This window comes from Mesoplodon bidens, assembly GCF_964165515.1.
Source record: "Mesoplodon bidens genome assembly, chromosome: 13".
In the NCBI taxonomy this organism is placed as follows: Eukaryota; Metazoa; Chordata; class Mammalia; order Artiodactyla; family Ziphiidae; genus Mesoplodon; species Mesoplodon bidens.
The window spans coordinates 38,279,993-38,293,547 of NC_138169.1; the positions used below are offsets into that span (position 1 = coordinate 38,279,993).

General features: G+C 39.9%; 1 protein-coding gene across 3 annotated transcripts in view; it reads right to left on the reverse strand.

Moving 5' to 3' along the window:
* The window catches only part of ROCK1 (Rho associated coiled-coil containing protein kinase 1), a 148,316-nt gene extending 135,066 nt beyond the window's left edge, over positions 1-13,250 (reverse strand). For 2 of the 3 annotated variants that reach the window (XM_081252047.1, XM_081252046.1), the window contains exon 1: positions 12,349-13,250. In XM_081252047.1, coding sequence (XP_081108173.1) covers positions 12,349-12,441 — 93 coding nt within the window. In that variant the 5' untranslated portion in view covers positions 12,442-13,250. The remainder of the gene's footprint in view (positions 1-12,348) is intronic. The other variant, XM_081252048.1, reaches the window with a different exon arrangement.
* Between the last annotated feature and the right edge of the window lie 305 nt (positions 13,251-13,555).

The following is a 13,555-nucleotide window of genomic DNA, read 5'->3' on the forward strand; positions in this document are numbered from 1 at the left end:
TAATTATAATAAATATTTACTCTAAAACCACCTGAGAAAAGCTATATGAGGTTAATAACTTCATTCTCTTCTACTCAAAAAGATGACAGAAGCTATGGGGGACTGGGTTGAGACAGGTAATTCCAAAAGACCACCTAACAACCTAGAATGGCAGGATAAACTCCTACAGACAAAAAAGCTTTGGGGCCAGCGCAGAAGAGCACAGGGCATAAGGGCAAAAGGGACCTAGGGGCAGCCATCTATCATCAGCTTACACAATTGTTTTTGTGAGGTTTCAAACCATGCTTTACAGATGACCACATTTAATGCTTACCATCACCCTATGAAATAAATTATTATTAACTCCCTTTCACAGACTGAAGAATAGGCTGTTGAAGAGAGTTTAAGCGATCCAGCCAAGGTCAAAAAAAAGAGGGAAGGGAGGAGTGGTATAAGGAACATCTATGTTATAGTCTGCCTTGCCCCACTGCTCTTCTTTTCCTGGGAACTGCCTCCCCATTCTCATAGTTCTCATGTGATCCTTCTCACAAGAGATTAGTTGAGGGGTGAGCACCTGACCCAAGCTGAATCGATGCATCTTTTGCTCCAGAGCTCTGGATTTGAGACTCCAAGATTTAAAGTCAGTGGTTGAAGCTGAAGCTGTTAGATATAAAACTCCAGTGCTCTGGGCAACAGTATCTTCCACACAAGTGACTAAAACCAGTCTACAGTGTGAATGACAACACAAAGCAAGAATAAGAATAAAGAGAGAATGGCCTGTTTCCATTTGAGGCCCAAGTTCCAGTTCTTATTGAAGTTCAACTGAATCTTTATACTTTTAATGAGATCAGGTTTCTCTGACTCTAGAAATTCTTTTTGCCTACAAAAATTCAAGTTGAGTGCTATCATGTATAACTGACAGCGTCCTAACTAATTCAGAGAGAAAGAACAGGGGAATAGGGGGGTGGGGTGGGGGCAGATAATCATTCACAACAATCAAAAAGTATTCATTGAACAATAATGTCCAAAATTACTACACCCTCATTAGTAATTCTCATTAGAGAGGTAAGACTAAACACTTAAGATAGACTCACAACACAGTTCTGATCAAGTTCTAAACTATATGAGACAGATTACAAGTACTATAGAAGTTCAAAAGAGAAAATAACAGTATAACACAGTTGTAACTTATGTTAGACTATAAAGATGAGAAAATTGGCAAGAAGGACATAGAGGAGAACTCAAAGAGAGAGAAGGATAAGGCCTGGTGGGAGAGCAGGCAACATGCTGTAGAAAGTGAGGAAATCCACCTGGAACATACAGTCTATTTTGGAGAATGGTAGGAATTAAGACTAAGTAAATAGGGAAGCTAAGACCACATAACCAAAAGCACTAAAGTTAAGAAAAAGAAAGATACAGTATGGACTATACGGGCAAACTGCTAGGGTGTCCCACTAAACCCAAGAATGTTGGGTTGAAAATTTCGACTTGAGTAGGGAAGAAATAAAAGAAAGCAAAGATCAGATTCAAGAAATATTTCAAATAAAGAATCCCATTCTACTCTTCTCCAAAGTTTCCAAGTACTAGTATTTCTAACTACAATGGAACCTTCATAAATCTGTAATATAAAGGTAGAGCAAGGAAAGGAGTAACTATTAACACCTGGATGAAACTACAGCACTTGCATATAAATTATTTCATTTAACCCTCATGATTAAACCCATGAAGTAAATATTATCATGATTCTCATTTTGCAGATTAAATATATTCAGGCTCAAAGAAGTTAGATAACTTGTCCAAGATCACTCAACTAAATAAAAAGTTGGCCTGTGGAGTGGGGAGGTGGATAATAATGCTCTCGGTCAACACAAAAGTCCTTTTTCCCAGAACAATTTATGAAGACATATAATGAAAACAATGATGATGATAATGATAGCTAACATTAACTAAAGGCTGAGAACTATGCAAAGCATGTTACATGCACTAGCATTAACACATTTAATATTCCTAACAGCCCTATGAGAGTCTATGATTAATCTCATTTGAGGATGATGTAAGCATTTGAGTCCTAAAAAAGTTAAGAATTTTGCCCAAACTCACAAGGCTACTAAATGGCTGACCTGGTTGGGATTCAAAATCACAGTCTGACTGCAAAGCTCATGCTCTCAACCACTATGCTATATTGCCTCCATGACTAGATATTACTAGAAATAAACAAAGGAAATACAATTAGCATGAGATGAGTAAACACTTTTAAAGTGGATGATAAAAATTAGGGAAACATTTTCTTTGTCCTACTGTTAAAGTATTAAAATTTTAAAATCAACTAAGGGATAGAAGACATATCTAAAACAGAATTTCTTAATAAGGTTGGGAATTTAAATACACTCGTATCTAAAGACAGTTTGGAGATGGTTTCAACTAGTGAATTTTGTACTATACTCCTAATGAAAACCAACAGTCAGAGAGTAGATATTAGCTGTCCAAGGCCATACAATTTTTCAGTTTACAATTTACAGTGTCAACTAGAGAGTACACTTCTGTACTTCAGACCCCACCCACCATCACCCACCAACCATTCAGTTTTTCTTTCATTATATCATACCCACATTCTTGGAAATCAAACAAATGTGTAATTCTGTTAGTGTTATTAGAACTAAGATTTTTCCATGTAAAAGCAAAAAATACAAAGTGATGATAAACAGAAACTAGAATTATCGGTATAAAGTATTTTTTCTTCTTTCCAAAAATAAAATTTCACAGCCCTAATTATTAAACAAGGATTAGAAGCAATTTCAACCAGTAGTAATGAGTACTAGCATCCAGTTCCCCACTAAACGGCTGATTTCCAAGTCTGGGGCAAGAAATGTATGTACAAGATGAGCCTGGTCATCTTATTACACCAAGAAACAAGGAAGCTCCCTCAAAGATTATTAAGATCATAGACAAATAAGATGGGAGTCAATGTAAAGAGGCTCCCATTAGTCAAAGACAGGACAAACTGAGCATAGCAAAGATGACAAAAATTGACTGAAACACGTCAAATATATTTTTTAATGGTTTCCACAATGATGCCAAAAATAAAAAACAAAGTAAAAGAGAGAAATAAATAAATAAGTGTTGGGTATATCTTATCCGCTGAACTTTATGGACTAGATTAATGAGTTCTTTTGCATACCAGCCTTTTAGGCAAAGGGAGACCGCAGTAGGAGACTGTAGGGAGGGAGGCTGATAACAGCAGGGGATATATTCCCCTTGTTCCCTTACTAGCAGATCAACATGCTTCTATCTCTACTTAAAACCACAGTCCCGGGCTTCCCTGGTGGCGCAGTGGTTGAGAGTCCGCCTGCCGATGCAGGGGACACGGGTTCATGCCCCGGTCCGGGAAGATCCCACATGCCGTGGAGCGGCTGGGCCCGTGAGCCATGGCCGCTGAGCCTGCGCACCCGGAGCCTGTGCTCTGCAACAGAAGAGGCCACAACAGTGAGAGCCCCGCGTACCGCAAAAAAAAATAAATAAATAAAAATTATAAGTGGATGGAACCATTAGCTGAAAGGATACTAAAGGATTTTACAAAGCAAGTTATTCAGGCTGTCACCACCTGAACACACTTGTCAACCTTAGCATCACTAAAAGCGTGAGTCAGCAAGTACTGTATGCCTCTTGATGTGATGCAAAAGAAAATACAATCTATGAAACACTCCTGACTAAAAGGTCAAAATAATTAAAACGAGTTTTTAGATCTAACTACCAACTTACAGGAAACATGGAAGATACAGGAGCAAGCTAAATGACATGACAAGGAAACAAACAAAAAAAATCCAGAATATGAAACACTGTATGGTACCAATGACCTAGTTTTTTCAACAAGACAATGGGGGTGGCAGATAGAGGAGATGGGGGAAAAACTGCTCTATGTTAAAAAGAGACTTAAAAGACCTAACAAACAAAAGCAACATGTAGACTTTGTCTGAATCTAGATTCTAATAAGGCGACTGCAAAAAAGACATCGTTTTAGACAACCAGAGAAATCTGAATATAAACTGGGAGTTTATGGTACCAAGGTACTTTTAATTTTGTTAGACACGATAATGGCCATTGTGGTAATGTAAGAAAAAAATTTTTTGAGATGTTTATTGAAGTATGTAAGGGTGAAATGACAATATCTGGAATTTGCTTTAAAATATTTTTGCAAGAAAAAGGATGTTTGATGAAGCAAGTATGACAAAATTTTGAAAACTGCTGAATCTGAGTAATGGGGGTTCACTATGCTATTTTCCCTACTGGTGTATGTTTGAAATTCTTCATTTATAAAAGTACCAAACAAAACAAAAATCCATGTTTTTTCCACTACAACCATAGTTTTCAAACTTGACCATGTCTAAGAATCCACATCTCATGCAGGATTCTAGGACTCATCCCCCAAAATTCTGACTTTGTTTGTCTGGGCATGGGCTCAGGTTCCATTTTTAACAAGTCCTCAAGGGAATCCAGTACATACAATCTACAGACATATCTGAAAATTATACATTTAGACTAATTCACCACAAATCTTTAAATATACTCCACCTAAGAGAAAATGCATGATCATATCTCTTACCTCCCCTTCAAGCCTTACCCCACTCATATCTGCTCATAACTTATCCTGTTCCTGGGACTGTAAGTTCCATGAAGGCAGAGCCCTTTGCTTTTACTGACCATGGGGTCCCCAGTGCCTACCAGAGCACCTAGCACACAGTACACAGCAAATAAATATTTGCTGAATAAATGAATTCATTATTCATTAATGAATGAATAACAGCAAAGAGAAAAAAGAAGAGTTAACTGTAGTTCACTATTTCAAAATTAGTTCCAGGGAACAATCTAAGATAAAATTTCAATTTCTTGCCAAAAATCAGTATAGAAAGTATGGAATAAAGACTATAAATAAGGTATGGGAATAACAATAGACTAAAATTAAATAATAAAAATAAACATAGGAATAAAGGAGGGACACAGGTTAGGGTATGCTTTAAAATATGATACATGTTTAAGACAACCTCTCTCCTAAGACACCAAACTTTGGATGTTAATTTGAACACTCAAGTTCCTACGAACTGTTTAGAAACTATAATGAAAATGTACTCTTACATCTCACAATCACAAACAGGAAGGGCAGACACATTAGAAAAGTAAACTAGTACATGTATACATTTTAATGGAAATACAGATAAGTAACTCAATTACTACTTTCTCAGTTTAAAAAGCACAAACCCCTACAATTACGACACAAGTCACAAATGCAAAAAAGAATAACTGCCAAATATAACAATTAAAAGTTATCTTAGGATGATCTTCTAAAGCTATGTAGAACTAGTTGCAAAAATAGCACTTACCAAAGATGGTTCCTATTCTTATACTTCTACCCCCAAATCACTTAACTTTAAAATTTTCCTTCTTAAATAATAAATCATAACACAACTTTTTAAGTGTTTATGGAATTATAATAAACAAAGACTTATAGAATTTTTAGAGACACAATGGACATTAGCAACTACATGGTCCAATTCTTCATTGGGGAAACTGAAGCCCAGATGAGAAAGAAGATTTACTTGGTTACACAGAGAGTTAACAGCAAAACAAGGATATGCCAATGCTCTGAATTTCCAGTCCAGTGTACTTTTCACTATACCATGCTAACAGGATATTTTAAAAAATATTTTCCATTGTGAATGCAGTAGTATCTGTTCACCTCCTTGTACATACATGTGTGGGGTATTCATCAGCTATGTTCTGGGCTTAAACTAATGGATGTACCTCTTTTTTAGTGGGGATGGTCATGGGGAAGGGGAGCTACTAGACTATCTTCAGCAACAGAACTCCTTATGTAGTATTTCCTGATATGTGGGCCTTTCTGTCATATATCAGAATCTCTAGTTTTTACCATATAAACACATCAAAACTTAAAATCGTGAAATAAAACTAAATTGTAAAGTTATGCAAAATCTAATCTAAAACTGGGAATTGGGGCTTCCCTGGTGGCATCCGCCTGCCAACGCAGGGGACACAGTTTCGAGCCTTGGTCCGGGACGATCCCACATGCTGCGGAGCAACTGAGCCCATGTGCCACAACTGCTGAGCCCGTGCTCTAGAGCCTGCAAGTCACAACTACTGAGCCCGCGAGCCTAGAGTCGGTGCTCCACAACAAGAGAAGCCACCACGATGAGAAGCCCGCGCACCGCAACGAAGAGTAGCCCCCGCTGGCTGCAACTAGAGAAAGCCTGTGCACAGCAACAAAGACCCAACACAGCCAAAAATAAATAAATTTTAAAAATAAATAAATAAAATAAAATAAAACTGGTAATTTACTCTTTGTTCATTATAAAATATTATATGTGGTTCCTTCTTCTGGATTAAAAACAGCTCTGACTCAAGAGATTAATGAATGGCCCAATTCATGTCTCAGCTATTACTCTGAGCCACCTCTCCATACACCCACAGGGTTCTTGTAGTGCAAGAAGGGCTGTTTAACAGAACAGTGAAAGTATAAGGTACACACAGAAAGACAGTAAGATAACTAAATCTCTGTAAACCAGCTCCCAACTGTCTTTTTTATCAATCTGAACCCTTAGCACAAAGTAGGTATGTTATAAATCATGACTAAATGAATAAACAATCTCCAAAAGCCCCTCCTCATTCTACTGAATCTCAAGTAAATGTCTCCATTGTCAGTAACAACTGGCTTGGACACTTCAAATAAAGTACAGCTGGATTATGAATTTACAAGCATGGTTTGAAGCGCCAGATAAATTACTTTGCACTTAGAGAAGACAATAAATATCAACTTCCAGCCTAAGCACAGTGACTAGCATGTAACAGGAATACTATAAATATGACAAAAATAATAGTTAGCAATTAACAAATGCTTACTAAATGCCACATGTTGTGATAATTGCTTTGTCTACATTATTTAATCTTTACGAAAATCTAGTACTATTACCCCTCCACTTTCCTGAAGATGAAACAAGCTTTGAGAGGTTAAAATAATTCACCTAAAATCATCTGGTAAGTACACGACAGAGCCTACATTTGAATCCACGTTTGGAACCTACACAAAGATTTGCTGAATGAATGACCTCAAAACAGTCTGATCCGAACTAACCGGATATGCAACAGATACTGGTAACACTCATTAACTCATGAATTATGAACACTAGCAAGCATATAGCTTTAAGGCCCAAAGATTTAATGACCTCAAGTCTTTTCATTCCACCAACAGTAATATAACCCCAAATGTGATCAATGCAACTGGCAGGACACACAGAGGGACCATACAGCAATAATCTAGAATCTAGAATGCTAGCCACAATCTTTTGAAATAATCCAACATGTGACCTAGGATTGTCAAAGTTAAAGTACACAACAAAAGTTCCATTTGAGTGACAGGCACACTAGCAGTGTTAATGACAAAACAGGCAAGTTATGTGACATGCAGCTTATTTTGGAATATTAGTAATTTGAGTAAAAATATGACATCCAAGTAGAGATGCCTAATAGGCAGTCAGGTAGTTAGGATTCAAAAACAGCAAAAAGACTAAAAAATAAAGACCTGGATATCATGGGTACAGAGATGACAGCAGCTGAAGATATGAGAATGGATGAATTCTCCAACACAGGTGAAGAGAAAGCTAAGTATTACGGGCCAAAGACTGAGGCTGAAGGAAAAAGAAGTCAGCAATGTAAAGATGGAAAAGCACTAGGCCAAGGAAGCCCAGAAAAAGAGAATTTAAAGAGGAAAAACTCAAAACTTCATTTACATTTGCCTTCTACATTCTGAAAGACTAATGAATGACAGTAGCAGCAAATACGTACAAAGGGGACAGCAGTGTTGGAACTCAGTATGCACTGTTCATCTATTATTGGTTGCCTTCCCTCTATGCCACTCACTCATTGCTACGCCTCCACCAACTAAATAAAACTGGAAAAAAAAAGGTCAGAAACAAAAACTAAAAAAAAAAAAGATGCTACAGTCAGCTTTATTTTCAAGAAATGTATGTCAAACTTCAAGACAAATATATACCTAACCTTCCCACTCACCTGCCTTTTGTTTTTCCTTTTTAGTTTACAAATTATAGGCATTTTTGCCTCTGGAAAAATAAACGTTAATTAAACTCTATTCCTTACTGTTTTCAGAGGTATCCAAAACTATTGAAAAATTGTTTAAAAACCTTAGATAAAATAATACTAAAGTTAAAAAAAAAGTTGGAAAAAGAAAAACAGCTCTTGATAATCATTATAAACTATAACATGGACAGTAAGAGAACCATTTGGACACTGGAAAGAATCTGACTTACAGAAAACCAACGTTGAATAATTTGGATGATCTAGGAAACGAGTGAATAGGTACCGTATTACTTTAGCATCTGCAGACTATTTTAGCATTTACATTTGCAATATGAAAAATGGGCTTACCTGGTTTTTAAAATAAATGTGTTCAAGAAAAAGTTGAAGAAATCATTTATCAGGGCTTCTCCCAGCTACATTATTTTATAACTACTAATACTCAACAAAAAAAGCTGTTTTCTTTGTGGGTGAGGTGGTTTAAAAGACTTATGCCAGGGGCTTCCCGGGTGGCACAGTGGTTAAGAATCCGCCTGCCAATGCAGGGGGTTCAAGCCCTGGGCCGAGAAGATCCTACATGCCGCGGAGCAACTAAGCCCGTGCACCACAACTAGTGAGCCTGCACTCTAGAGCCCACGAGCCACAACTACTGAAGCCCACGCGCCTAGAGCCCGTGCTCCACAACGAGAAGCCACCGCAAAGAGAAGCCCCCGCACCGCAACGAAGAGTAGCCTCCGCTCACCACAACTAGAGAAAATCAACAGGCAGCAACGAAGACCCAAGGCAGCCAAAAATAAATAAATTAATTAAATAAATAAATTTTTTTTAAAAAGAGTAGGTCTAGTCAAGAAAACATAATTTGACAACTTTATTTTCTGAGATTACCAAAAAAATATTAGAACTTGAGTGTTGCACATGGCACATAATACATACTCAATAAGTATCAGCTAAATAAAGCAACAAAGGCCAAAATAATAGGGAAAGTCAATCAATTTAAAAAGGGTATTGTTCCTACAATACATGGGATGTCCAAAGTCCAGACAGGGAAGAGTAAAAACAGACTCACTGAAAAAGATGAAGCTGCCTGGTAGGTCATTCTGCATGGTTGAATAAATGAATGAATGTTTGATGATAAACATAAAATAATCATGCAAAGAAAATTCATGTTATATGCTACAAAACTGGAAAAAGGGTTCTGCCTCCAAAGAAAAATTCAATCTTTACCAAGTTCAGATTAATATAATAAAATTTCAACAGCTATCAATAAGCAATTATGGAACTCAACAGAAAAAAGGGGATGGGGGAATATGTCTGTTGACTATGTTCTTTTAGGTCTTGGGCTCCAAGGTACTTGGCTGTCCTAACTCTGAGAGGGCATGACTACCTGCCTATTTTCTTGACTCTTCCTCTTTGTTCTTTACCCTTTTATCATTGTATCAGTTTCAACTTGCATCTGTGTGCAAATGATTTCCAAACTGTTATCTTTAATTATGAGCTCAGTTTCATATCTCCAATAGTCTACAGATCTACAGATCTAGTCTACAGATGTCTTTGTGGTTGTCCTACTATCCCCTCAAACACAACAAATATAAAACTGAATTTATCAAAAAAAAGTTCTTTTAAAAAACAAAAAATAGGGGCTTCCCTGGTGGTGCAGTGGTTGGGAGTCCGCCTGCCGATGCAGGGGACACGGGTTCAAGCCCTGGTCTGGGAAGATCCCACATGCCGCGGAACAGCTGGGCCCGTGAGCCACAACTACTGAGCCTGTGCGTCTGGAGCCTGTGCTAAGCAACAAGAGAGGCCGCGATAGTGAGAGGCCCACACACTGCAATGAAGAGTGGCACCCGCTCGCCGCAACTATAGAAAGCCCTCGCACAGAAATGAAGGCCCAACACAGCCAAAAATAAATAAATAATTTAAAAAATAATAATAATAAGAACAAACAACAACAAAAAAACTGAATTTATCTGTTGCCAATTCTTCCCAAGTGATTTCCAAACCTGACTTGTTTTCAGCAGTCTCCCTATAACCCAGGCTTAAAATTTTTAGTCATCTAACTATTCTTCTTGGTTGCCCCTTCTCCCCAACCCTGCCAATCAAATTCCATTAACTCTCCTTCCCCATTCTAATACCCCAATTTTGAGCTTCAATCAGTGCTGGACTATTACAATAATTTTTTTAAAAACTTCAAATCTCACCCCATCTCCAGTCTCTTTCCACACAACCCATCCTGCACACAACTACCACATTCATCTTCATTCACCCTAGCACAGTCCTGTTTATAAATATTTAATAGCCACAACATACTGAATAAAATCTAAACTCCTTAGCCTAGCAATCAAATCCTCCACACTCTAACCCCAATCTATCCTTCCAACTTTATCTTCTGTTCCCCTAGCATGTGCTAGCCCATCATGTTTCCACCCTCTGTTCATGTTATCTTCCACTCCCCCTTTGACTACCCTCTATCTAAATCCTATCCATCCAGCATACAGCATACTGTGGCTCTCTCAACTCACAGAGTTCTTCCTTTCAATATCCAAGAGTGTTTATTACCTATACCAATCATTTGAAATTTATCACATATTTTCTCAATCTGTGAAATGTTTTGCTTTATTTTTGTGTATATGTGTGAGATTAGGACTTGTTTTTCGAAATAGATTGGACTTTCAAGGAAAGAATTCATAACTTACATTTCCTTATATCCTCCATATTTCAATAAATTTGTGAGGTTCCCACCAAATGAAGCTACGGCAAGAGGCTAGAAGACAACTAAAACAAACCAAAAAAAACTCCTACTAAACCCTCCCTGTAACACTGCTTCATGGAATAAGGAGATCAAAAAGCAAAGTAAAATCAAGAGATATACAAAAATTGGATAAATATTAAAAGAAGAATTAGACTTCTTAAAAGTCATAGAAATCCTTCCTAGAAAGATAAGTTCTAATTCCTTCTCTTATTCAATAAAATGTTTTCAATTGTATTAAGCATCAACCTTCTTTTTTGTTTCTCTATATGAAGAGCATCCATAATGTGGGTGAGACATTCAAACATACAACCCACAACTCTTATTTCACAGTCAAGGATGCTTAGAGTAATTTAGAAAGCTTTGGGGAGAAACTTTCTTGTAGATCCATATGTGTTAAAAAATATATACACAGGTATTTAGAGTAACTGAAATACATGTTAATTTTAAATGATCTACATCATTTTCCTGATTCAAGATGAGGTTTTAAAATGGTATTATTTCTCTGAATGGCATTATTTAATTCACTTAATTTTAATCCCAAATACTGTGGACATCTAACATTAATTCTCTGAGAAGGTTGTAAATTACTATCCATATACATATTCCTTGAAACTTTTAAGATAATGTGGTTTTGTCTGGGCCAAAATAGGATTATTACATAACTTTTAGTTGTTCAGTAAAAGAAAAACTTGCTTACAAATAGTTTGCAACTATTAGTATTAGGAGAAATTGAAAAAACTTAAGAACTCCAGTTATCTACAGATAATTAATTATTCATGCTATCAACCACTGAAGAATTTTTAAAATAGTGTTTCGGCCTTTCATATCATAAAAACTTCTCAGAATGTTTCAAAAGTTATAATGTTAAGCACAACACCACCAAAAAAGGCAATTATGACAAAATATCTGTGCAGTACTTTTCTAATCAACAATACTGTAAAAGATGTTAATATCGTGATGACCTACCATCAGTTATCTTGGATTATCTTGGATAATAGTCCAGCAAAAAGTTCCTCAGACTCAAATCACCTGTGACATTTTGGCTCAAAAATCACTTCCTCAATATCGATTCTACATTGTCACAAGTCTAAAAATTAAACCCCTAAGGAGCTAAATAGCTGTAAATGGAAAGCAGTCTTTTCCAACCTTACTGTCAAACCGATAGGAAGGATTAATATTACTAAGATCGCCATTCAACAAACTATATACGTAGTAATGACTTTGACGTGGTAACTTTTTATATGATCGCCTGCAATAGAGGCTTATAAGTATCTTTTGTGTAACGATGAACTGAGTCAGAGCTAAAAGTTCAGAGAGTGCAGAGCCAGTCCAATGATAAATAGGGCTACGGCATGAGCTTTCAATGGTACTCCAAGACTCTTCAGGAAAAACACCAGATTTTGGTGTTTTCCAAGATGATGCACACCTGAAACTTTCTTTTGCAGATAACCAGACTGAAAGCAAGAGGAAGGAAATAAATACAGAACCTCCGACAAGCAAAAGAGAACAGTGCTACTCACCAGCAAACAATCTGAATTCACTTCCGATTTGGGATCCCGCAGCAGGTTGTCGATTTTTTCAAACCGAGTCTCAAAACTGTCCCCAGTCGACATGTTGCTGCTACTGTGACAATACCCTCGTACCAGCACCAGTAGCGGAAAGCAATTTCAACCAACTTCCTCCGGCGGTGGGTTCGCGGCCGCGGGGCGGAGGAGCCGGAACCCCAGGGTCACCAGGTGCGCCCGGTTCCCCCTCCTCCCCCTCACTGAGGGGATCTCCGCTCTCCAGACCCCGGGCCGGGGGCGACGGCGACCCACAGCCGCTCGGACGCCCAAAGTCGCATCCCACCCGGCAGCCCCTCACGACAGCCGACAGCGCCGTCGCCACCAGCCTCGTCGCTCCGGCGAAGTGCTTCAGCCTAGCGGGCCCCGGCCGCCTTCGCCATGGAGGGCTCCCGGTCCCGAGATGGGCAGGAGGGAGGAGAGAAAGAGAAGCAGGGTGGAGACTCCTCCGGGCAGCAGGGGAGGGAGAAGAGGAAAGGCGAAAGCGAAGGGCGGGCGCGGAGCTGTGCCAGCTGCCGCTGCCGCTGCCGCCGCCGCCGCTCGGGCCCCGGGCCGGGCCCGCTCCTCTCTGAGGCGCTGGAGACGGTCTAGCCCTGCATCCCCGGATCCACTTGGCCCGGCCCGACGCACCGATCCGCCTCAGCCAAGAGCTGGTCCCCGCAAGATAGCCTCAGTCTCCCATTTTGTCCCGGCGCTGCCGGGGCTGCTGCTGCGGTGTCCGGCGGGGCAGGGCGAGGTCGGTGCCCGATGGAGACTTGGGAGAGGACGGGCTGGAGAGGGGGCGGTGAGGGAGACGAGAGTCCGGTCCCGGCGGCTGCGGCTGGGGGAGCTTCTGGGAGGCGCTGTGGCCCGGGCTGGCGAAAGGGCGAGTCGCGCGGCGAGTGCTTGGGGGGGTGGGGCGAGGGGGGCCGTGAGGGACTAATATGTCCGCCTTCCTGTTCAAACAAACGGAGACCGCCGGCGCCGACTGCGCATGCGGGGCGCGGACGTTCCGAAGGGGAACCGGGCCCGCGCCGCGCGCGCGCGCACTCGGACGCCTCCGCAGGGCCAGGCTGGGCCGGGCGGGGCGGAAGGCGGGGCGCCCCCGGGGCCTCGCAGGCTGCCTGGGAAGGCTGGCAGCGGGGAGGAGCTGACAGGGCGCGGCGGGCGGCACCGCCCTCGCTCC